Here is a 25,248-nt window from a genome sequence, read left to right as displayed (position 1 = left end):
AACTCAACTTTGGGTTCATAGTCCAACAATCAACAAAACACGGTTTCAAAGAAGAAATAGGAAATTGATCCTATTGTTAGGATTCTGAACCTCGGATGTATAAAATTGGCAGGCAAAAATAGTTTTAAATGAGAGTATAGTAATAATTTCTTTTTGTTATTAATACAGTAAAACCTGCCCAAAATGAAATCCAAATAAAATGAAAATCTACCTAATTGAAAAAAATTCTTCAGAACAGAGTAATTTTCTATGCTAAATTTTACTATAAGCTGGAAACCTGTCCAATGCAAAACTAAAATTCAACTCATAGATATATAATATATATAAGTAAAATCAGTTCCAGGTATAATGGTTGTTGCACGGCATGACAAACTGTATTTCGAAACTGATTTGAATCTTGTCAGAGAAACAAACATTATGTGATAAGGTTCCACAGATTCCTAGCATGAAAAGAATGTCAATCACAAATATGTTAATTATGATCTTCCAGTGCATACAGAACAGAAAAATCTCAAAATTTTATCATATCCTAAAATTTATGACAAGGCTCAGTACTTAAATAATTTACATTTTACAAACTAAATAAATATTCAAATTAAGATTAAATTTTACCTCCTCAATAACAACTTTGGATGACTCTTTCCTTCAATACATTTTTCTATTAATTCAGCCAGCAATGTCTTCAAAATACTTGAAAGAAATAATTAATAATTATAAACAAATAATTGATAATAGATAATTGATAAACATAACAACTAAGTAATACATGATTATGTAATTTATTAATCAAAATCAAGTGTATATATTAAATCAATAATTAAAAATTATGATGACAGAATTTCATTGTGGATGTTTAATGGCAACAAAATTCTGTTTTAACATTCATCATCATATGAGAAAAATCAATTATAAAATTATTGAGACAATACTTGTTATTTTATTATAAATTTTAAATAATCATCCAAAAACATTTCTACGGCAATTTTTTGCACAATAAACATCTAAATTTGTAAGGAAATTATCATTGTATTTTTATTCAAAATATAACCACAATATGCTATTTCAATTATATAAAGACAAAGTCACAAATATCAACATGAATCAAAATAGTTTGAAATTAATCTCAAGTCATCTATCTAAATGCTAAAATTGTCACATTATATATATGAATGAAACAATATTTGATACTACCAAAATTCATATGCAATTTTTCAGCATTTGATTTCAAGTAATCATTATATTTAAAGCAGAATTTTAAGCAAATTTAACAATTTTGTAATGTCTTTCAAGACTGACATAAAATTCTGATAACTAAAAATGAAAAACAATTAAAATGATACGTACAGCATCTTATAAATTCTAATCATTTTGTGGACAATAAATAACTATATTATAACATAATATCTATCTTCTTGTAAAACATATTGCATAACAATTTTCCTAATTTAGAAACAATTCGCTTGTGCCAATAAATATAGGTGGCGTATGAGTCGACCAAAATGGCTGCCACAAAGGGTATAGCGTGCTTGACAACGTACGAGAGTTACTTGTGTGTTGTCTTTTTAATAACTTTTCTCTCTGTAGTCAAAACATTTTATTCGCATTTGTATCCGACATTAATCCTAGTTGATTTCGTAGTTGTTTAAGTCACGAATGATTACACTTTGTGACATTTTAGAATATGTGGCTGATCGAAAAAGATGTCTTACAGAAGGAGAGGAAATACTAAAACTGATAACTTCACATCTATCCAGCTCTTTCTCAGCAAACAATTCAATTCAGTTTCACCACAGCTAATTTTGCTGAGCTTAAAATTCTTTTATACAAATGTTTTCACTCTATCTAATATAGGCCATCGTCAGGTTTAATATTATAAATGTTCTAAAATGGAACATACCGTTTTCGAATATTTTACATATTTAAAATTCAAAAAAATAATTTAACTTTAAAATAAATTGAAAGAAGTGTGTATATTAAATAAATAAACAAACAAATAAAACAGAAAACAAAGCTAAGTAGAAATAAATGATTTAAAGGTTTTTAAGTGCCATTCTTTTTTCTATTATATATTTCCACACTGTTGGAAGTGCATTAGCATCCATAGCATTTAGGCAACGGTTTTTCATTTTACTTTTATAAATTTCCACCTTTTCCATCTCTAACGCAATGGATGGAGAGTGCACCATTTAAATGACTTTAGCCTCTTCCCATTTTACAATCGCTCCTTCAGCCTGTGCCTTAATTGCTAATAGTGTTGTGTGCTTTGTCAAAATAGTGTGTGTTCTCGCAGACATACTGCCAGGTTTCTTCTAGTCACACCCACATAATCTTTTTTGATTCCCAATTGTTGATTTTCAAATGGAATTTTATATACCCCAGCTTTACCTTCCTTTTTTACGCTGTCTTTATCGTTCCGTAGCAAGCTACAGATATTAGGTGCTCTTTTATATCATTCTCGATTTTTATAAGAAAAAGAGCATTTGATACAACGTTGATAAATGACACAACAACACAATATTATCAATTATAGCACAGACTGAAGGAACGATTGTAAAATGAGAAGAGGCTAAAGTCATTTAAACAGTGCACTCTCTATCCATTGCATTGGAGATGGAAAAGGTGGAAATTTATAAAAGTAAAATGAAAAACCGTTGCCTAAATGCTATGGATGCTAATGCGCTTCCAACAGTGTGGAAATATATAATAGAAAAAAGAATGGCACTTAAAAACCTTTAAATCATTTATTTCTACTTAGCTTTGTTTTCTGTTTTATTTGTTTGTTTATTTATTTAATATACACACTTCTTTCAATTTATTTTAAAGTTAAATTATTTTTTTGAATTTTAAATATGTAAAATATTCGAAAACGGTACGTTCCATTTTGGAACATTTATAATATTAAACCTGACGATGGCCTATATTAAATAGGGTGAACACTTTCTATTCTAACAAACTACTTTATACCCATAGCAGCCGCCATTATGTAGTTCATGCTAATACCGCTAGGTGTCAGATCTATCGTTGGCACAAGCAAATTATAAATAGAAAAGTTCATATTCTACAGATTCCTGTTAAGTCTGTATAAAATTAAAAATCACATTTTATATAATTTTATAGATATAAACTATCTATAGAATTATATAAAATGTGATTAATTTATATTGTGAGAGCCCAGACTTGACAATAAAATTTTTTAAAAAATGTATTAAAACTTGATATAATTTTTCCTATAATTATTAATTGTAAAAGATAAGATTATATCTCTAAATGGAGTCACTTCCCTTTCCCAGGTGACAAATGTGTCACCTGGAACCTACAATCGAAATTCAACCATTGGTCCAGACTTATAACAATTCCTAATAAGGACATGAAAAGAAACTGGGAGGACTCCCTAATTAAAAGAAGAGGATTGATGACAACAACCGGCAATTGTCATCAATAGTTTGCCAACTTTGTTCTGTCTTTGGACTAGTGTTCTTGCCAGATCTTTTTGGATACTGCCGTTGCCCACTATCTACTTGTCTCAAGACATCAAGAAACTTTCTTAATCTTTTGCCTCGTTGAAGATTCTAACGAACTAGCTGGTGAACCAGTAGTTCATTGATTCGCTGATCCTCTGATTTCCAAAAGAACCAACCTCTTTACCACCTAACTAAAGGAACTCACTTAACTAAGGTATTTATCAACTTGCAGGCTATTGTGATCTCTCTCTTGGTCAGGGATCTGCGATATTAATGATAAATCCTTATAAAATTAGCATTCAGCTAAGCTCCTTTATAATTTATGTACAGAAATGTAAATTGCTATGTAAATAAATAGAAATTGTTAAATGTTAAATTTGTAGTTGAGTGCACTTCTTTCACTGGCTGTCTCTCAAACCTTCTCCATCCCAAGTCCAAGCGCCCACACATGTGACCACTTGCGTGCAAAACGAACTTAACGGCCATCAAGGTTTTCTGAGTCTGTCCGTAAGACACAGTGATGTCAAAACTTTTCTGACATCACTGTGACTGACAACTAAATCATCACTGATGTGATGTCAACCCTTCGGTCTTGTAGTGCAGAAGCACATGGGGTACTTCACACATTGTCACAATATATTAATTTTGCCTATACTGATGTTAAAAACTTACTGGTAACATTAAGTAGGTAAATAAATAACACCAAGATTTTCACTAACTGTAGACTGATAAAAATTAAAAGAATGTTAGAACAATTAAAAATATATTAATTATTATTATTAATTAATATATTTTTAATTGTATTCTTAATTCATTCAGTATTGTTTGTCTGCTATTTTTTGTGCCATTGTCTTTAACAATAGCTAATGTATATTTGAAGAAAAAAAATACAGCAATTTAAACTTCCATAGTATGAAAAAATAATAATTGACAATTAACATTTTAAGCACTAGTTAAGAATGATCGTAACTAATAATGACTGTGCATTATTAGCATGTTGAGGTTGATAGTATAAAAAGCTTAATGTAAAAAAAAAATTAGAAATAAAAAAATTGACATAAATTTGGTTGATTATATAAAATAACATATCTAATTTGAAAAAAAAACACAATTGGACAAACATTGGACAAATATATAAACAACTTAAACATATTATAATAATTTAATAATAGATTGTAATAGTAATAGAATTATAATAAATTAAAAACTTACTCGGTACAATATTCCATTTTTCCTTGTAAAGAAACCATTATGAGAGATGCCACATTTACTCTAAAAAAATATTAATAAATAATGATATACTATACATTTGATAATTTGAGGAAGACTCATGATTATCAATTTTATCATTTTTCTTACAAAATTATTATTGCCATTAAAATTATAAAGATGTTAAAGTATAACAAATTCCTCTCACTAACATGGAAACAGGAAAAAATTTTAAAAAATACAATCAGAAGAGTGTGTTATATTATATCTTAATTCATATTAAATCATTTAACATTTATTTTTATTTATACTGATGTTTAATTTTAAAAAATTCTCAATTTTTAAAGTTTCAATTTTTTTAAAAAATGTGGAATTCAAATTATGTAATATTTAAAAATAAATAAATAAATATATACAGTTGAGTCCACATAAGTCAAAACCCTCAAGGGGAACTGGAAATGTGTTGAGTTATCTAATATGACGACAAACGAAGTTGAAAAAAACCAGGAAACTAAAATTAGGAAAATACAGTGCTTTATACAGTACATGCAATTTATCTCTCTGACCATCCATCACTGGCACTAAAGTTGGTTTCTATTCCAAGTACCTCAGCGATTTCCGTCGCTTTTTGATTCAGTATCAGCCATAAAACAGGAAGATTCAATGAACGAATTTGCTTTAGCCAACATACCAGAGCATCTTCAACATCTTTGTACAGCAACTTTCTCTGGCGTTTTCAAGACAGCTGCAACGAAGACCCAAGAAAAAGTTTCTTAATTTCCTCTTCTCTCTTCAGAATTCTCACCAATATTGTTCTTGGAAGGTTTTCTTGTTTTGAAAATTCAGCTTGCAAAGTTTTATTACATTCAAATTCAGATATAAGTTTGTATTTTTCCTTCAATGTAAGCATTGTTAGGGTTTGGACACTCATTTCTAACAGAAATGTGAAATACTTGCTGCAAATAATGCGTGAATGAAAGGTGAGAAAATGCAAAATTGGATTCTGCTGTGACATTAAGCTGTGTGGTATGAACTCATTTTAATCAGGAGGGGACAGAAATCATCAGACATCTAAACGAGTGTGGGACAGAAAAAGTATGTTGATTTATCCGGTGGCGACGAGTTAAACAGTGTCGAGTAAACCAGAGTTTTTTTAACGTTAATGCTTATGTAAGTTGACCGGGTCCACTAAAAACTTAACCAAAAGTGTCAAGTTATACTTATGATGACTTATGCAAACTCAACTGTATTTATTTATTATAGATTTTTAAAAATTATTTAATTTTATTAACAACACATTAAAGTAGAAAAAATAAACTAATAAAAGCTGAAGAAACCATCTAAAATATTTATCATTACTAAGATCTTAAATGACTAAATATTAAGTCTAATTTCAGCTATTTGATAATTAGAATTAAGAATATTTATTGCATGAAAACAATACTGGAATATAAGCACAGTTATTTTATATTTTATAAAAATAAAATACTAAAATACTATGTATATGTATTCCGAGACTTTCTTCTTTTTATTTGTATTTATATTCACTACTAGGTGTATTAAGAGACAAGGCTTTTTTACATCTTTATTTCTGGTTCTTCCATATGCCAATATGTGTTTCGGGCTTAGGCCCCCTCTTCTGTCGGCATGACATGTGAGATTTCTTCCAGGTGGTATTGATACATGGACACTTTGTTTAAAATTGCATATCTACAGTTAAAATTGTTAAGATATCATTACAGTTTAAAATATAAAATAAAATTACTACTGTTGTGAGCTTCGTGTTTAATATCGGAAGATCGGAATATCGTATTTACCGGAAGATGTACGATATTAAACACGAAGCTCACAGCAATAATTCTATTTTAATTTTATTTTATATTTTAAACTGTAATGATATCTTAACAATTTTAACTGTAAATATGCAATTTTAAACAAAGTGTCTATGTATCAATACCACCTGGAAGAAATCTCACATGTCATGCCAACAGAAGAGGGGCCTAAGCCCAAAACGTGTATCGGCATATGGAAGAACCAGAAATAACGATGTAAAAAAGCCTCGTGTCTCTTAATACACCTAGCAGTGAATATAAATACAAACTAAAATACTAATTAAACAAGTTCAGCTAAATTTTTACAAAATATATCTTCAAAGTAAATAATAATACTAATAATTTTTTATTTAACATTTAAAAATTATTAAAGAAATAAGAAAAGAATCAGAAAGTCTCATTAATCAAGTGAATATTTATCTGTTATTAATTTATATCACTTGTTATTATTTTCTGATATTATTTGGAACTGACATAAATCATTTATACTAAAATTTTTGAAAAAATAAAAGTATCTTTAAACAAGGTATTGTTTATATTGGTTCAATGAATATGGCAAAAAGGAAGTGTTATTTCCTTTTTATGATTCTGATTATAAATTTTCATTCACATTTTGATAAAAACAAAATTAAAAAACTATCATTATTTTCATCACTTAGAGCAGACTTTCCACATAAAGTTGCACCTCATTGTAAACTTAATAAATGGTAGTAAAATGTTTTTAGGCTTTTACACTGACAAGTATAAAAAATACTATGATTTGTTATAAGGCAATCTTTGCTTATAGAAGTGGTCTGGAACCTAACCAACCTACCATATTAGCAAGATATGCCTATATAAAGATAAATAATGCAAATTATAATCATATTATTATATATAACTTGAATGAAAATGAAAACTTTATCATTACTGAATATCTATAATTTTTATATCAATGAAATGAACTTACCTGTCTCTCATAGAAAAATATCGATTGGATTCTAATGTTCTTATAAATAGCAAAAGAAAAGTCTTATTCATGATCAACTGGCCAAAAACTCTAAGTCCTTTCTCAATATAAGGTTTTTTTAATGGATCCAACTAAAACAAAAATTCAAATTAAAATTTATTATAAGAGTTCATTACTATTTTAATTAATATACAAAAGATATTTATGTTATTATAATAGGTTTTTCATTTGAAAAAATTTCTTGAAACTATAAACATTAATAAATTTTGATAAATCTCAGTATTAAAATCTAATGAATATATTTAACTAAAAGTTGGACAAAGTATTGATAAAATAACAGTTTTCATAACAGGGAAAAAAGTAAATATATATCATGTTTTTAAATCTTTGGTTATTCATTCATTGTAAGATATAACATCAACAAACACTAATAAATGAATAGGTTAATAGTAGTAGTCAAATGAGTAGCACTAATCACAAAATTCCCATAGGATAACATGTATGAGTAGCACTAATCACAAAAATTTTTGAGTAAATACATTTATAAGTTAGTTGATATTAATTTTTCAGAGTAACTTACCATTCGACGGTGTCCCGTTCGATATAATTTTTAGATCGCAGAGTAACTTGCCATTCGACGGTGTCCCGTTCGATATAATTTTTAGATTGCAGAGTAACTTGCCATTCGACGGTGAAATTTTTCAGATTAAGTCGGTTGATATTAATTTTTGACTTACCTTGTCAAGTAAATAAATTTTTTGCACACACACACGTTTATAAATTATTTTATTAAGTAAGTTGGTCGATATTAATTTAAGTGTTAGAAATTATTTTACTTTGTCAAGTAAATAATTGCCGCTTATAACGTGAGTCGCATGAATGAGGAGCTGTCGAGTAAATAATTTTTAGATCGCAAAATTTTTAGAGTAAGTTGGTTGATTTTAATCTAAATAATTTTTAGACGTACTTTTTGATATAATGTACGGATCGTTCTAATCACAAAATTGTTAAGTAAATAAATTTTCAGAGACACCTTTTATAAATAATTTTTTATTTATCAAGTAAGTGTGGTAGAATTTATTTTACCTTGTCAACTTGCTAGTGGAGCGCTACACTAGCAAATTGACAAGGTAAAATAAATTCTACCACACTTACTCGATAAATAAAAAATTATTTATAAAAGGTGAAAATTTATTTACTTAACAATTTTGTGATTAGAACGATCCGTACATTATATCAAAAAGTACGTCTAAAAATTATTTAGATTAAAATCAACCAACTTACTCTGAAAATTTTGCGATCTAAAAATTATTTACTCGACAGCTCCTCATTCGTGCGACTCGCGTTATAAGCGGCAATTATTTACTTGACAAAGTAAAATAATTTTTAACACTTAAATTAATATCGACCAACTTACTTAATAAAATAATTTATAAACGTGTGATCTAACACACTTAAATTGTGTGTGCAAAAATTTATTTACTTGACAAGGTAAGTCAAAAATTAATATCAACTGACTTAATCTGAAAAATTTCGCGTCGAATGGTAAGTCTACCAACTTACTTGAAAATGTCGTACATTACACCGATCTAAAAATTATATCGAACGGGACACCGTCGAATGGCAAGTTACTCTGCAATCTAAAAATTATATCGAACGGGACACCGTCGAATGGCAAGTTACTCTGCGATCTAAAAAATTATATCGAACGGGACACCGTCGAATGGTAAGTTACTCTGAAAAATTAATATCAACTAACTTATAAATGTATTTACTCAAAAATTTTTGTGATTAGTGCTACTCATACATGTTATCGTACGAGAAAATTTTGTGATTAGTGCTACTCATACATGTTATTCTATGGGAATTTTGTGATTAGTGCTACTCATTTGACTACTACTGTTAATTATTATTAATTTATTATTATTATTATAATTTACCAACCAATACAATACAATAGTTAATGTAATCAAACTGCAATATTTTACTCAAGAGAATTTTATTATGATTCCTACCTGCATTTCTTTCAAAACAGGATGATTATCAAAATTAGGAAATAACACTTTCATTGCGTAAGTTCGATAATCAAGAAATGGAATTCCACCAGATGTTAAGTCACTTGTCAAATCTGTCATTTCTGTTTGTAGCTCAGCAAATGCTGGAAAATATAAATATTGAATATATATAAAATGGGAGTTTATCCTTAAATGTAGTTTATTAAAAAATCTTTTGTAAAATTATTTTTTAAACCTACCTTCTTTACATTCACTAGCAACTCTTAATTCTAAAACATCCATTTGTTCTTGCATGTTTTTCAAAACACGGCTGCTTTCTGTTGATTTTCTACGATATGCAATCAATATTAATATGACTATTAACAGTAAAATGCATCCTCCAGCAATTACACCAATAATAACAGGTTTAGAAAGAGTGCTATCTTGACCAGCAGGAATTTCATAACTCAACTGACCAATGGTAAATTTGAGTTTACTTCCAACTTCAACCTATTAAATTAAATTTTCATTAAATTCAAAATAACTTGCTACTCATTTACTTTTTATTAGAATGTTCATACATATAATTTAAAGTAATCAAATAGACTTTACACTTTAATATAATTAACTTTTTGTACTCATCTTATCTCAAATGTTTCAGTTAAAATTTTTATAATCTATATATATAATCGAGACAAGTTGTTGATGATGATGATAATCAGCACAGAGCCCAAACGGTTAGGGGTTGAAAGTTGAAATTTGGTACACAATTAGGGTACGTCACGAGAACGTACACTAAGAAGGGATTTTTCGAAACCCCCCACAGGGGAGAGGAACAGGATTAAGGCTTCTAAATACATTACGGAGACAAGTTGATAATAATAAAAATCAGCGCAGAGTCCAAACGGTTAGGAGTTGAAAGTTGAAATTTGGTACACAGTTAGGGTATGTCACGAGAACGTACACTAAGAAGGGATTTTTCGAAATTCCTCCCCACAGGGGGAGAGGGACAGGATTAAGTCTTAACACTTCCATCAACAATGGAAGTGTTAAGAGAAAGCGACGTACAAGTCACAGATGCAGTTTTTTTCGTTTTTGCAGGAAATTGAACATATTTTTAGACCTATCTAAAAATTCTGTAATTAGTCTGGAAACAGGGAGGACCCAATTCTTGTATTCTGTGAAAACGAGTAAGGTTGACTATAACATAATAATCTTAATATTCGCTAAAACGGTTAGGAGTTGAAAGTTGAAATTTGGTACACAGTTAGGGTACCAAATTTAACTACCAAAGTGTTAAGTAACAATGGACGTGTCAGCAATGGAAGTGTTAAGTAACAATGGAGAACAAGAGAAAGCGGCGTGCAAGATTTACGAGCGCTGGAAAAAAAAAGAAAGAAAGAAAAAGAGTACAGGTACTCCTCACTTTACGACAGAGTTCTGTTCCAACGACTACGTCGTTAAGCGAATTGGTCGATAAGCGAGGAGCTTGCACCAGGAATATAGGATCATTGTAAAATTATACAAATTTTGCAACAAACTTCAAATTTATTCATAAAAAGATTATTATAGTATGCTATTAGCATATGATAATACTATAACACTATTATAGTACACCTTTAGTATGCTTAGTGCGCATGTCACCATTCGCCACTAATCGACACTCAAGCTGAGAAAGGGGATTCCCCGAATTGCAGGTCGAAACTTGATTGGTTGTAAGTGCGAGTGGTCGTTAAGCAAATAGGTTGTAAAGTGAGGAGTACCTGTAATATGTTAGAATATATTTGATTTTCAAATTTAAACAAATTAGTTCGGTTTTTCTCGACCATTCTTCTTTAGAACATTCAATGAAAATCGAACAATATTAGAACATTCGATTTTCAAATTCGACCTTTCTTTAGTAATACTTAGTTCGGTGATGAAATTACTCTTTTTCTTTTGTGACTATAACATAATTCTTAATCTTTGCTATTGTTACTTTTGCCCGAGCAACGCCGGGCCTACCTGCTAGTACCTGCTAGTCTACAATAAAGTAAATATTTATGTGATCATATTGTCAGTTTTTAGAAGTCAATATTTAACTTTAATGAATGGTTAAATGTTTTCAGGAATTTTCCAGCTTTAGCTTTAAGTTTGTTTTACAATACTGAAAAAATATTTTTTGATTATTTTATCACTGTAAATATTGTACCACATTAATTTTGAAATGAAACTGAAGAATACTAAACAAGAAATTTTCTGACAACACAAAAGGATATTGAAGTAGAAATATATTGTAAATGTGTATTATAAATTAAAATCTATTGCAAGAAAATTTATGTATCTAGAATCTAATATAGTGCGTGAATCTTGTATTTTTTGGTTTCCTTAAATACAATATATAAATAGCATTATAATATTAATTATCATTCCATCAATAATAAATAATACAAATTAATATAAAGTTATTACTATAACATAAGGTATCTTCTTCTTATCTGGACTGCCATTTAAACCTCTTGCTGGAGGCTGTGAAGTTGGTGGTCGACATGTCAACTGAGAACGTGATAATGATGTAACATTACAAAATTCAGTTCCAATACGCACAATAACATCAATTTCCTGAGAAGCACGATCCAAATTTTTACCCTGAAATAATTCAATCAAAGTTTTTAAGACTAATAAGTTGTTTGTTTCATATAATAAGAAATTACTTACATTAATTGTCAAATAATCACTTTTGTAATATTTTATATGATCTTTTTCACTAAATGGTTCATATTTAGGATCAGGATACATTTGAAATTTAGGAAATTCAGGTTTACTACTTATGTTTCTAACTTGTTCCACATTATCCATTTCAAATCCATAATCAAGTTCCAAAATTTCATCTTCCTTAACAGCATAAGGTATTGGAGGACTTTCACATTTCATTTCCTTTGGTGATTCAACTTTACAATTCTATAAAAAGATATATTAAATTGAAAACTATAATTTAGTATTTGAGCATTTAACTTTTATCATAATTAGTTTAATTAATTTTTAATTTTCCTTTATACCTGAATTGGAAATCTCATGTTGATATACTATAGCCTAATAAAAGTTTTGAGAGAACTTTATACTTTACAAATATAAAAATTTTGTAAATACATCAAACTCCCCATGCATATCCATGCTAATTAGTGCAGAAGTATGCATGGAAAACTGAAAAACACTGATATCCAAATAGCCCTCTAAACTATATAAAGACTATTCTGAGGTTTTAAATAAACTACAGTATATATACAGCTCAACCACATTATAACAACCACGCAAATAACAATCCCAAGTTCTACAGGGTGACAATAATTAACCCGTACAAAGTTTGTAGCAATGCTGCAACTGAACTTTTTTACGTCACTAATTTGCATACTGTTGTGTTTAATTCTCCGTGATTTACTGCACATGTAGATGTGCTTTCATTGTAATAAGGGTTAGTTTTTTTATTTTTTTAAGGATGGCGAACAAATGTTGTGCAATTTTAGAGCTATTCCGGCAAGGAAAACGACAATGTGAAATTGTTCGTTTGCTCGGTGTTCCCAAAATGACAGTCTCAGATGCAGTTCGGCGATTCAAGGAGCTTGGCCATGATGGTGACCGTCCCAGAGATGGAAGAAAGCGCACCGTCAACATGTCTAGGAACTGCAAGATCATGAAAATGCGAGTTGACCGACATGCAAAGATCTCCATGAGAAAAATTGCTCATGAGATCGGAATCAATCACAAATTGGTGCGGTTAATGGCGAAAAAGGAACTTGGACTCAAGCCCTACAAGTTCCAAAAGATTCAGCTTCTCACCAATGAAAACAAGTGCATGCGACTCCAAAGATGCTGCCAACTCAAGCGTCGGGCTGCAGGGTCGACAATGGGAGCACATTCTCTTCACAAACAAGAAGCTTTTCTCCATACAACAGGCGCACAACCATCAAAACGACAAGAACTGGTCTGCAGAGGCTCCCAGATGCTCAGCCATCATTGAACATCGCCAAAATCCAACGTCAGTCATGGTTTGGGGCAGAATTTGTGCAAGCGGCAAGACGGCAAGAATTTGTGCAAGCGGCCCTTGTTTTCGTTGATCAGGGGGCGAAAATCAATCAAGATGTGTACCGCAGTGACATTCTTGAGACCGTGGTACTTCTGTGGGCTCAGCATCATTTTGGCAGTGCGAAATGGACATTTCAACTGGACTCGGCGCCGGCTCCTGAGTCTTCTTCCCCCTGAGTGCCTCAGGGCGAAGAAGACTCAGGAGTGATGCAAGGCCCATTTTCCTGATTTCATCTCATCTGTGGAATGGCCACCATACTCGCCGGATCTAAACCCGATGGACTACAGTGTGTGGTCCATTTTGGAGGCCAGGGCCTGCACTAAGCGCCACGAAAGTTTGGAGTCGCTGAAGCAATCCTTGCGCCGGGAGTGGGACAAACTGTCTCCAGAAGAGGTGCGGCCCATCGCCGAGAATTTCAAAACACATTTGGGACTCTGCATCAAGGCAAAAGGAGGCCACTTTGAAACTGGCTGAAAATCTAGTTAATACATAAAGTATTCTCACTGCTATCTACTGTTATTTTCCTAATTTTTATTTCTTTAATAAATTTACGATGCAAAGAACTTGTATGGGTTAATTATTGTCACCCTGTATAAGCTGAAATGTATAACTAATCAATAAACATAAAAATAGATTTCTTTTATTTTCAAGAATATCACATAGAAATTTAAATTTTACATTTGTATGTAAAATTTTAATTTTTTCCAAATTACTGCATTTTAATTTTAGGATATTTTTTCAAATCTGTTATTTATAGTACCAATTTTTCCTACTGCAAAATAATATTCTAGAATCACCTCACTTATGTCCCTTAGAATTGACAATTGAGGGAGAAAAGAAAAGCTGAATGTTGCTTATCATACTTTGTCATTTTGCAGTACTTTTAATATTTTGATGATACTCAGATAATCTGAGCACAATAGTAGAGAGTTTAGTGTATTCATTTAAATGCTAACATTTGAAATAACTTTATGAAAACCTTGATGTTTGTAATTTTTTATATTTTGTATTTTGTAATTTTAAAGAATCCAATTTTATTATTCAAAATATTAGAAAAAAAAAAGCAGTGTCTTACGTCAAAAATAAATTTTATTATATTAAACAAAATAAACATTACAAATTTTAATTAAAATTTTTCAACTATTTTGTAAAAATTTAATATAATGTAAAAAAAATATGTAATGATTTTAATATTTTAATAATACAGTGGTATCTCATATTTTGAATGACTAACATCAAATGTTCCAGATTTCAAATGATAAATTCAAAAAAAGAAATTTGACCTGAAGATTGAACAATGCTTCTACATTCAAGCTGCATATGCAATGATAAAATGTGCTCATTGCTTAAACACCATCTGTTGTGCATCAAAGTCATCTTTTGCTCTATGCCATCAGCCATTAACCATGGCATCCAAGAAGTTGTGAAAGCAATGAAGCCTAAGAGAAAGGCTTTAGTATCAATAATTGAGATTAAAAATAACTTATCACAAAGTATTAAAGTGGTACACATACACATGTGAGTACATGTACCACTTTAACACTTTGCAATAAGTTCTTTTTTTAAGGTACCAAAGTCAACAGTGTGTACCATTCTTAAGAACAAAGAAGCAATAAAAGCAGCAAATGTGAAATGTAAAGATGTGACAATGGTGACCTCCAGTAGAGATCACATGTTATTGAGATGGAGAAGAAACTCCTCCTAGTATGGCTAAATGAGAAGGCTGGTGATATCCCCAAGAGAATTACAGTAGAGCGTCGTTTATCCGAATCAATTGGGGACTGGGTTGTTCGGATAACCGATTATGTATGAAAAAATATATTAACATATCCCATGTTGAAATTTTTCTCCATTGTGTGTCGCTATGCATTGAATTTTTGTCGATTTTAAGCCTAACAAAAATTTTTATAATAATAATCGTGGCTATTGTATCGTTAAAAATTATTTCTTTATTTTGTACAAACAAAATAAATATATTAAAAAATATAAAAACAAAAAAAATTATACTTTATAGAAGTTAATCTAGTATCAAAAACGTTCGATTCATCACAACACAGTCTGACTGGAAAGCTTTCGGTTAATCGGCTTTCAGATAAACGACACTCTACTGTACTTGTAAGAAAGCCAAGCAGCTGCATAGCAACCTTAAGAAATGTATCATCATTATTTCTCACTAAAGTACAATAAGTGCAATTTTCATTTTATTATACAGTACTTATGTATTTTATTTATTGTTTTCAGGTTTTAATTTACTATTTAGGGCATTTAATTGCCTTTACCTTAAATTATGTTTATGTGCTATTTAGGTTTTTTGGACTATTTAGGTTTTTTGATTGTTTACAGTCTAGGAATGGATTAATTAACTTTCCATTATTTCTAATGGAAAAAACTGATTTTGACTCAAACAGCTTCCTGAAACAAATTAAATTCAAAGTACAAGGCACCACTGTATATGAAAATATAATAATAAAATCTAAAAATAAATAATTTTAATATAAAAACTTTAAATTTTAAAATGAGAATTATTACATCATATTTTCATAATTAATTTCAAAGAGGAAAGTATAAAATTTTAATAATACAGTAAGACCCTGCTTAACGCTGTTTCGGTATTACGCAGTAGTATTGGAATTACCCAAGATTGCATGCAGTGTTGGGATCAAGGTGTAATATCAAATTTTAAAGCTTATTATCTGCAGCGGATGTTCCGACAACTGATTGATAAAACAGATGGAGGAGATAAACAATCCATTAGAGATTTTTGGAAGAACTATATCATCATAGATGCTGTACACAACATCAATCTTTCCTGGAATGAGGTGACTGAGAAATGTTTTGAAAAGAGTATGGAAGAATGTATGGCTGGAGCTAAGCAAGGATGTTGACACAAGAGAATCCATTGTTGAGGTTGACGAAATTGTCAAGCTAGCTAATGAAACAGGGTTGGATAATATAAATGTGCAGGATATTGAAGAATTATTGCAAGTTACAACTGGAGAAAGTTTTTCCAACGACGATCTTAAAGAATTAGTAGAACACAGGTGCATGAAGATGACGAAATTAGCGTTTCTGAAGATGAGGAACAAAAGGAACTTTCAACGAATTTTCTAAAAAAAAGTTTAGCCGGTATAATGGAAATAATGGATCAGTTTATACAAAATGATTTCAATTTTGATAGAAGTTCAAAGGCAAGACGAAGTGTCATGGATGCGATGTCTTGCTATAGACAACTGCTTGCTGAACAAAACAGGAAAAGGCAAACGACGTTAGATGACTTCTTCACAAAGAAACAAAAGATGCCAAATGAGGAAGAACCTTCCTCACCACATACGTAACTTCTTTGCTCAAACTTTTTTTTTATTTTCATGAATGTTTTATGAATAAATTTCGATATTAGCAATAAATAAGTCTATAATTAATGTAATAAAAAAAGTATTTAACAATAAATGTTACAAAATAAAACAAAAAAAAACTGATAAATTTTCCTATTCTCTGTTCTGTTTCACGTATCCCCCTTATTTACATCTTAAGATGACCCCATTTAATGCTGTTTTGTTTAGCGCTCTGTCATCTAGGAACACATCCCCCGTGTGAAGTGGGGTCTTACTGTATACAGAAAATTTAATTATTTTATTATTAGGAGTTTTGTTTCGGAAAGTCACAAGAAAACGAAACTTAACTTAGTCTTAAGAATAACAAAAACACAAAAAGCAAATTTTCATTGGTTTAAGACAACACAATACTACAATTCTATCATTATGAAAATTCATGTTATTCATTATCAAATTAAAATAAAAACTTACACTTTCACTTCTATACTCTTCACCTTCATACATTACATACATCTTAGGTGCAACAACTGCATTTAAATTTGTTCCTTTGACTGTTATCATAATCCCACCACTAAAAAATAAAACGAAAATGAATGTGTGTGAATATAACATGGTCATTTAATTTAAACAATTTTAATTCCAAAATACATGCATAATTTGACTATATTTTAACAAAAGACACACACGATATTTTACAAATAGTATGATGAAAGTTCATAAAATTAATAAAAATTTTATTAAATACCAACACTATTGTTAAATAACTAATTACAAATACTTTAAAATAAATGTGCAATTATAAAATACCTATTTATAAAAGTCTAAAATATACAGACTAGTCAAAACCAGTATACTTAATTAGTACTGACATGCTTAAAGGAAAACAACAAATATTAATAACAAATATGATGAATTAAAATATTTGTGTACTTTCTGATATAATACAAGGCATGATCAAAAAGTTTCTGTTTGAAGGCTGTACAGTCCAGATTTGGTATGCCAGTCATGCAAAAGCACCATGACCATTTACGCAAGTATCCCACTGCTTCACCAGGTTGAATATACCCTGTTGGTAAAACTCCTGTTTCTGCTGCTTGAAGAAGTCCAAAACTGTCTGCTGCACTTCTACATTCGATGGAACCGCTGACCTTTTAAGGACTTCTTTAAGGGACTGAAGGTGTGAAAATCGCACGAGGAGAGATCAGGACTGTAAGGTGGTTGCTCAAGTGTCTCCCACATTAGTGCACATAACTTCTGTGTTATGACATTTGTGGTATGGGGACCAGCATTATCACGATACAGAATCACCCCATTTTGCAGTTTTCCAGCACATTTCACCTTAATTGCATGTCATAATCTCTCCAGCATCTCGCAGTACCATACCCCAGTGACGGAGACACTTGGTTCCTTGAAATCAATGGGCCTGGTGATCGAAAAACAGGGTTAAGCATCACTTTTCCAGCAGATGACTGGCTCTTGAACTTCTTAAGACAAGCGGACAAAGGATGACATCACTGCATGGTTGCCACTTTCGACTCAGGTTCCCAGTGGTGCACCAATTTTTGCAGGCACCAATTTTTGTTGCCAGAAACAATGCGCTCAAGGAACATCTTGCCTTCAACATTGAAATGCATCAGGTACTTCAGGAAAACTGGCTACCGTAAGGTCTGCAGCCAGTAGATACTCCGGACATTAAATTCCAAACAACAATCAAACTGGATGGCTAACTCCTGCTGGATTATGTGTTGCACGCTACCAAAGCTTATGTCGAGATCTTTTGAAAGCGCATGTATGGATATGCAACGATCCGCCCTAATTGGATCATCAGCTGCCCGCTTGTTGTTGTCTGTATTGGATGTGGCTGGCCTCCCAGATCAACCTGCATCTTGGGTCAAATCGTGAGCAGCTCCGAACTTCACCATTCCACTACAATGGTTTTCGACAGGCATGCTTCTCCATACACATTCTCCATTTCCAATGAATGTCTACGGGTGTGTTTCCTTCGACAGCAAAAAAAAAAAAAAAAAAAAAAAAAAATCACAGCACGTTGGTCCTGTTTAGACGCATGTGGTTATTAACGTCATCATTGTTCACGTTTCAGCATTTTCCACACAATAATCCCATGCCTCACTGTCAGTGCTTATATACCCCACATCGGCAATACACTAATTTGCATATAGGCTGCAGCCACATCCTTAAACAAAAACTTTTCAATCGCCCCTTATAATATAAACATTTTGTAAAAGATACAATTAGTATAAAAAATTGGCATACAAAATGAGGCAAAAAATACTTGACAGTTAGGATGTATATAGTAATGCACAATTAAATAAAATTCTAAAATTTCAAATTTTATTTTATTTTATTTATTTGTGTAGTTATATTTTACACAGATATTCAAATATTCAAACTAGTAACAAATTCAAACTATTACAGATACATGTTATCATAATCTTTTTACTAGAAGACCAACATCAATCACTATCAAGTGATTTTTGTCTCACCCTGTATATTTATTAAAAAATTTAATTTTAAATAATTTTCTATAATTTACTGATTTTGTGCTTTTATTATGTAATTTAAAATTCTCAAATGTACAAAAAATTTACAATAATTAGTAGTAAAGAACATTATAGTAAATTAGTTTGTTTTTGTAATTAACAATCAACATTACAATTATGAAAATAAAACAGATGTTGATTAATTATAATGGATATTCTATAGATATTAAATATCAAATAAGCCTTAGCTGTACTGTACAGTACATTATTACACTGTAAATAAGCAATTGTATCATTTTATCAGTTTTGTCTTTGTAACAAGTAGAATTAAAATAGTGATCCACAAAGAAATATGTTCAAAGCAAAACAATCTTTTATATGTAGAATATTTAAGTGCATATTAAATTTTAAATGTTTTAATGAATTATCATTTAAAATTTTTTTTAGTATAATATAATTTATTATTATGTAAATAAAATTCTCCTAACCTGAAAGAGAATTTCACTTCAAACATTTCTTTTTACAGTGAATCCCAATATATAATAGTTATTATTGTTCATTTTACAAACTTATAAAATTTTCAAAAACAAAAGTCCTAGTATATCTTACAAACCAATATTTCAGTAATCAGACAATCATAAATTAAATTAATTACATTCATTTTACAGTTACTGTTAAACAAATATTTATTATTACTTTTTAAAAGTTCATACCTTGGAATGCCTTTGGGAATGCCTCTTTGGCCACTTGGTCCAGATTCAATAGAAGAGATGGTAGGATTATCAACATATTCAAATTCTTTTTCATATACTCTCAACCCATTATCAAATTTCATTCTTACGGTACCTTTCTTAACATTATGAGCAGGTGATGTAATGCATTCAGCTACTTCTGGTTCTCTTCTGTAAAAATATTAATAATAATAATGCTAAGACTGATTGTCAAAAAAAATTACAAGTTATTTCAAATGATTGACAATTTTTGTATAGATTGATTTTTTATTATTAATATCATAAAATCAGTCTATACAAAATTAACTCTCATACTTGATAAATGGACATTCTATTAAAATGAATACCTCAAAATTGTTCACTAAAACTACAAAATAACTTTAAAAATAAAACTTTTTTTTATTTATTATCTGTTACAGATTTTTTTCTTTGACACGAGATGTAAAGTGTAACTAATTATTAACCCTTTTGCGACTGGGGTCCCTATCTATTGTAAGCCTAATTGTTAAGCAAAAAGGCCAGGTCATTTTCTGATAATTTTTTATTTAATTTTTAGCATACTCATGCAATAATATTACTATAATAAGTTCATTCATGCTATAATAAGTTTATTCAGCTATAATACCTCAACTAGTTATAAATATTCAAGTTATGACCTTCAGTTCTGATATTTTATATATCTTTTTAATTTTAATCAAAAATATCAGCAAAAGTTACATGTATTGCTACTGGTAATCATATGTTTATTACAAAAATATATAATCTCGTTCAATATGAAGTGAATAAAGTGTATTAGTTCATTATATTAGTTGATAGCAGAATAAAGTTTTGATTTCAAACAAATGTTTGATATAATGTGTGATAATTTCAAACCAATAAACGTACATGCATAAGTGTTATATCGAATTATACAGAACAATATTCTACATCGTCTGGCTCAGTGAAAATAAGAATGAAGTAATAAGAATGCCAATAAGAATGAAGTACATTAGCATTGTCCGTGACTGACAATGCTAATTTTGACAAAATGTAAAAAATTTTCAAGTTTGAATGTCAGTTATGATGATTTTTTTTTTTCATAAATTTCTCTAATAAAATTTATTAAAAAATATCATATTTAAAATTAAAGATATTAGTAAATGTACGTGATTTTTTTTCATATAAATATGATAATTTGATTTTTGGTGAATTTTTAAATTTATATTGCCTGACTGACCTTGACTGACCTATATTGCCCTCGATCGGTTTACAAAATAAACGTAAACAGGGGGTGGGGCAAACGGCGGCAAAAGGGTTGAAATAAATCAAAACTATTTATTTGGGGTTTTATTTATAAATTCTATGATTGGAGGATTGATAATGAAAATGTTACTTATAAAATAAAGTGCTCTTTTTAAAAATTAATTTGGGAAAAAATAGAACGATGTAACCAGATTATAAAATAATTTATATTAATCATACATATTATGTATATTTGAGATAATAAGGGACAAAATAAATGACAAAACTTTATCTCTTAAGATTTATGCCAAAGAATGTCAAAATTTATTCTTACTTAAAATATAACTCTTGCAGTGAATCCAAACTAAGGCATCTAAAATTTTAATTTACAAATTATAAAATAATATCATACTTTATGATATGACATGGTAAACCACCAACACAAGCTTCAACACTACTGCCAGCATCCATATGTCTTCCCCAGATATGTAAGTGTGTTCCACCAGATTTAGGACCAGCAGAAGGAGTAATATTAATAATTCTTGGATTCTGTAGAAATTTTAATTTTATTAAACATTTCTTAAAGTATAATTTTTAAAATAATCACACAAAATTATTTCAATTACATGAATAAACAGATTAAAAGTTTACTAATACAATATTATAAAAACAATAAAATAGAATAATAAACAACAACACAACATAACTAATAAACAATATTTATTAATAAAATAATACTTTAAAAATTTTATTATAAAAAGAATTTGAACTAGGATTGCATTCATTTTTTGAATGCCTGCAAACTAAGATGAGCAAGATTTATGTTTAAATCTACAGTTTATTTACTGTGTTTCAAAATGGAAGCATTAATATCTGATTTAGTAACTGATTTTGAAAACTAAATTCCTTTCAAACTTTTCTTCAGAACTTCAGAATGTCTTAATTCAGTTCTTTCATAATAGCTTTTGAGTTTGTTCACTGTTACCAGTTTTGCTAAGATTGTACAAATCACAGCTAAAATTATCTGGTATAAAACAAAAATTTGAACTTTGCAAAATGCAGCTACTTTTTAGAGGGTGCTGGTTTTTTGGAGATTCTTGATTTGGGTGCCAAATTAATGAGTTTCTAATGTATTTTACCTAAAGATAAATAAGATCTACTAAGATAAAATATATTAATCCTAATAGAATTCATAATACCACTAAAAAAATTGTAAGACAAATCATGTTTTTGATATACTTGTAATATTTTCTTGAAAATTAATTTAAAATTTGGTTCCAATTCTGAGAATGACAGGAAATTCAAAACTCCATAGCCAACAGATTAATACACAAATGACAGATACAATTTTTTTATACTTTGCAGAAATGTAAAGAATTGCATTTTATATTACTTTTTCAAAATTGGCTTACATTACTACATAAAACTGAAATGTAATATAATGTAACACACATTAAAGAATTAAATAGAAGTTTTTCAAAGAATGACCTCAGCTAAGATTAATAATCTAAGTTTCATCTTATGTAGTCTGTTTTAATCAAGAGTCAAAGATCAATGCATTCAAAACACTTTAATCACACTTGTTATAGCAGCAATGCATTTCAGGATTGAAAAAATTATCCCTCTTCAGGCTACAAATAATGTATACAGTCAACATTAACAATTAAAAATACATTGTAGCCTGAAGAAAGATGATTTTTTCAATCCTGAAATACATTGCTGCTTTAACAAGTGTGATTAAAGTGTTTTAAATGCATTGATCTTTTACTCCTGATTAAAACAGACTACATAAGATGAAACTTGTGTTATTAGTCTCAGTGAAGGTTATTTTGAAAACTTCTGCATACGTTTAATGAAAAAGTCTGCCATTGCAATTTAGTTGTCTAAATTGTTGTGTGTATATATTAAGGAATCTTTCACAAACCACATTTTTTGAATACATTTTATATACAAGAAAATTATTTAATTAAAAATATATAAGTTAAACTTACCACAAAACTATAGTTGAAAGTGGACTGAGCTTTATAATCATTCAAAACTTTAACAAAAACATAACCAGATATTTGTCCAGTAAGTAGACCAGAACTTACATTATGCAAACTTTCAACTTGACAAACAATTCTAAATAAATAAATTATTGTTTAATGAACAAAATCCATATTATTGCATATAACTGAAAATAAGTAAAAGTCATACGTTGTTGTTTTTTCATACAGTTCTTTATATGGTATACAATTTGCTATTACTTTTTCATCAGCTTGAACAATCTTTACACCACCATTGATGTCTGCAAATGTACGACCCAAATTAATACCTGTGATGGTGATATTTGTTCCACCTTCCCAAGGTCCAGATATCGGTGTAAACTACAATAATTTTCAATAATTAATATATAAATGTAAATCATGTTTAATTAACTATGTATTATGAGTACCTTAGTAATTTGAGGATTAGGACAAGTCTGACTACTGTCTAACCATAGTAAAGAACTATTACATTGTCCACGAACTCGACAAGACCCAATACCATCAGAACACCAACCACATTTATATTTAGAATGTAATTCTAAACAAATTCCACAATTTGTTGCCATTCCTTCACATCTGTACACCAATACTAATTAAAACATAAAAATATAATATCAATATTTTAGTGAAATACTACAAAATATTATAATTTTAATACTTACCACGAATATTTTCTGGATTATCTAAAGGTTTTGATCCAGCCCAAATAACAGCAAATGATGCAGTCACATTTGGCGATTGTGTACCAAAAGAAAACTAAATTTCAAATGTCAATATTATCCATTATCAGAGTAAAATCTAAGATTTATGAATTTATAATTTATTTTACTTACCATCATTGGTTCACAATGTATGTTTTCACCAATAAACTGAGCATGAACTTGTCGAACACGACCTTCAATGTTAAACTGACACACAAACGTAGTTTGTAGAAGAAGTGGCTGCAAACAAAATATTTTTATAAAAATATTCTGAATAGAATAAACTTTCTGTAATTATTTACCTGTGTATTTTCTACTTTAACTTCAATACTTTTATTTTCACCAGATGGTACTAAAATAACAGGTGAACTTCCATTTGTTGTATTAATTCTTGGGCAAAATCCAGGACCTGATCTTATACTTGGACCAATACTCTACATAATCATATATTAATAATCATTAACAATATATTAAGTAAAAAAATGATATATGTAATTTAATAAAATCTTATAATATATGCATACTTAACAAAACAAAAGTTAAATATGACTTCAAAAATTAATAAATAAAATACTTTCTTGCAAAAGTAATTCACTATTAAGTTTTATAGCTTTTCCATTCCATTACGAAGATATTTCTCATTAATAAAAAATTAAATACTTACAGATACACCAGTCACAAGTATATCATTACGACAATTTTCCCCAGTGTCATGTGTACAACGATGACCTTGAACACACCAATCACAAGGAAAGGGACTTGACACACATTGTGTACAACTAACAAATTTATCATTCAAAAATTTATAATTTAATAATAAACACAACTTCTTTCATAAACAATTTATTAAATAAATTCTAATATATTACGACGTATGTGTGTTGCAATCATAAAATGTAAAATTTGTTGAAACAAATTCAGGTCCTATCCTTTTTCTTACTGATAATTTAGCTGTGATATGATCTAAAACATTTTTAAGTAAAACATTTATTATTAAATTCAGATATAATTAAATAAATATATAAACTTTCTAATTTTTTGAAATTATTTAAATTTTGTTCAATTTTACTTTGTATGATCTATGTATAAAAATATAATTATCTCTCATTGTACTAAATCTACATTTAATTTAGTTTAATTAAAATAAAAAGTTGAATAAAATCAAACTTTTCTAAAGCAAAGAAAAGGATTATATCAAACTTACAATACAGTAGAACCTGTTTAAGA

General features: G+C 29.3%; 1 protein-coding gene across 1 annotated transcript in view; it reads right to left on the bottom strand.

Moving 5' to 3' along the window:
- The window catches only part of LOC136972241 (plexin-A2-like), a 42,329-nt gene extending 17,338 nt beyond the window's left edge, over positions 1–24,991 (bottom strand). Inside the window, exons 1-18 of the mRNA XM_067266795.1 lie at positions 24,891–24,991; positions 24,686–24,800; positions 24,324–24,455; positions 24,154–24,261; positions 23,983–24,076; positions 23,728–23,909; positions 23,490–23,659; positions 23,285–23,414; positions 21,706–21,842; positions 20,055–20,243; positions 17,312–17,411; positions 12,143–12,385; positions 11,897–12,073; positions 9,706–9,955; positions 9,467–9,609; positions 7,452–7,582; positions 4,674–4,733; positions 613–690 (exon numbers count right to left, since the gene is read on the bottom strand). Of these exons, the coding sequence (XP_067122896.1) occupies positions 613–690; positions 4,674–4,733; positions 7,452–7,582; positions 9,467–9,609; positions 9,706–9,955; positions 11,897–12,073; positions 12,143–12,385; positions 17,312–17,411; positions 20,055–20,243; positions 21,706–21,842; positions 23,285–23,414; positions 23,490–23,659; positions 23,728–23,909; positions 23,983–24,076; positions 24,154–24,159 (2,090 nt within the window). The 5' untranslated portion in view covers positions 24,160–24,261; positions 24,324–24,455; positions 24,686–24,800; positions 24,891–24,991. The remainder of the gene's footprint in view (positions 1–612; positions 691–4,673; positions 4,734–7,451; positions 7,583–9,466; positions 9,610–9,705; positions 9,956–11,896; positions 12,074–12,142; positions 12,386–17,311; positions 17,412–20,054; positions 20,244–21,705; positions 21,843–23,284; positions 23,415–23,489; positions 23,660–23,727; positions 23,910–23,982; positions 24,077–24,153; positions 24,262–24,323; positions 24,456–24,685; positions 24,801–24,890) is intronic.
- Positions 24,992–25,248: the final 257 nt, after the last annotated feature.

This window comes from Centruroides vittatus, unplaced genomic scaffold (assembly GCF_030686945.1).
Source record: "Centruroides vittatus isolate TY-2023 unplaced genomic scaffold, ASM3068694v2 contig_2873, whole genome shotgun sequence".
NCBI classification, from domain to species: domain Eukaryota; kingdom Metazoa; phylum Arthropoda; class Arachnida; order Scorpiones; family Buthidae; genus Centruroides; species Centruroides vittatus.
This window is presented reverse-complemented; position numbering and strand designations above follow the sequence as displayed.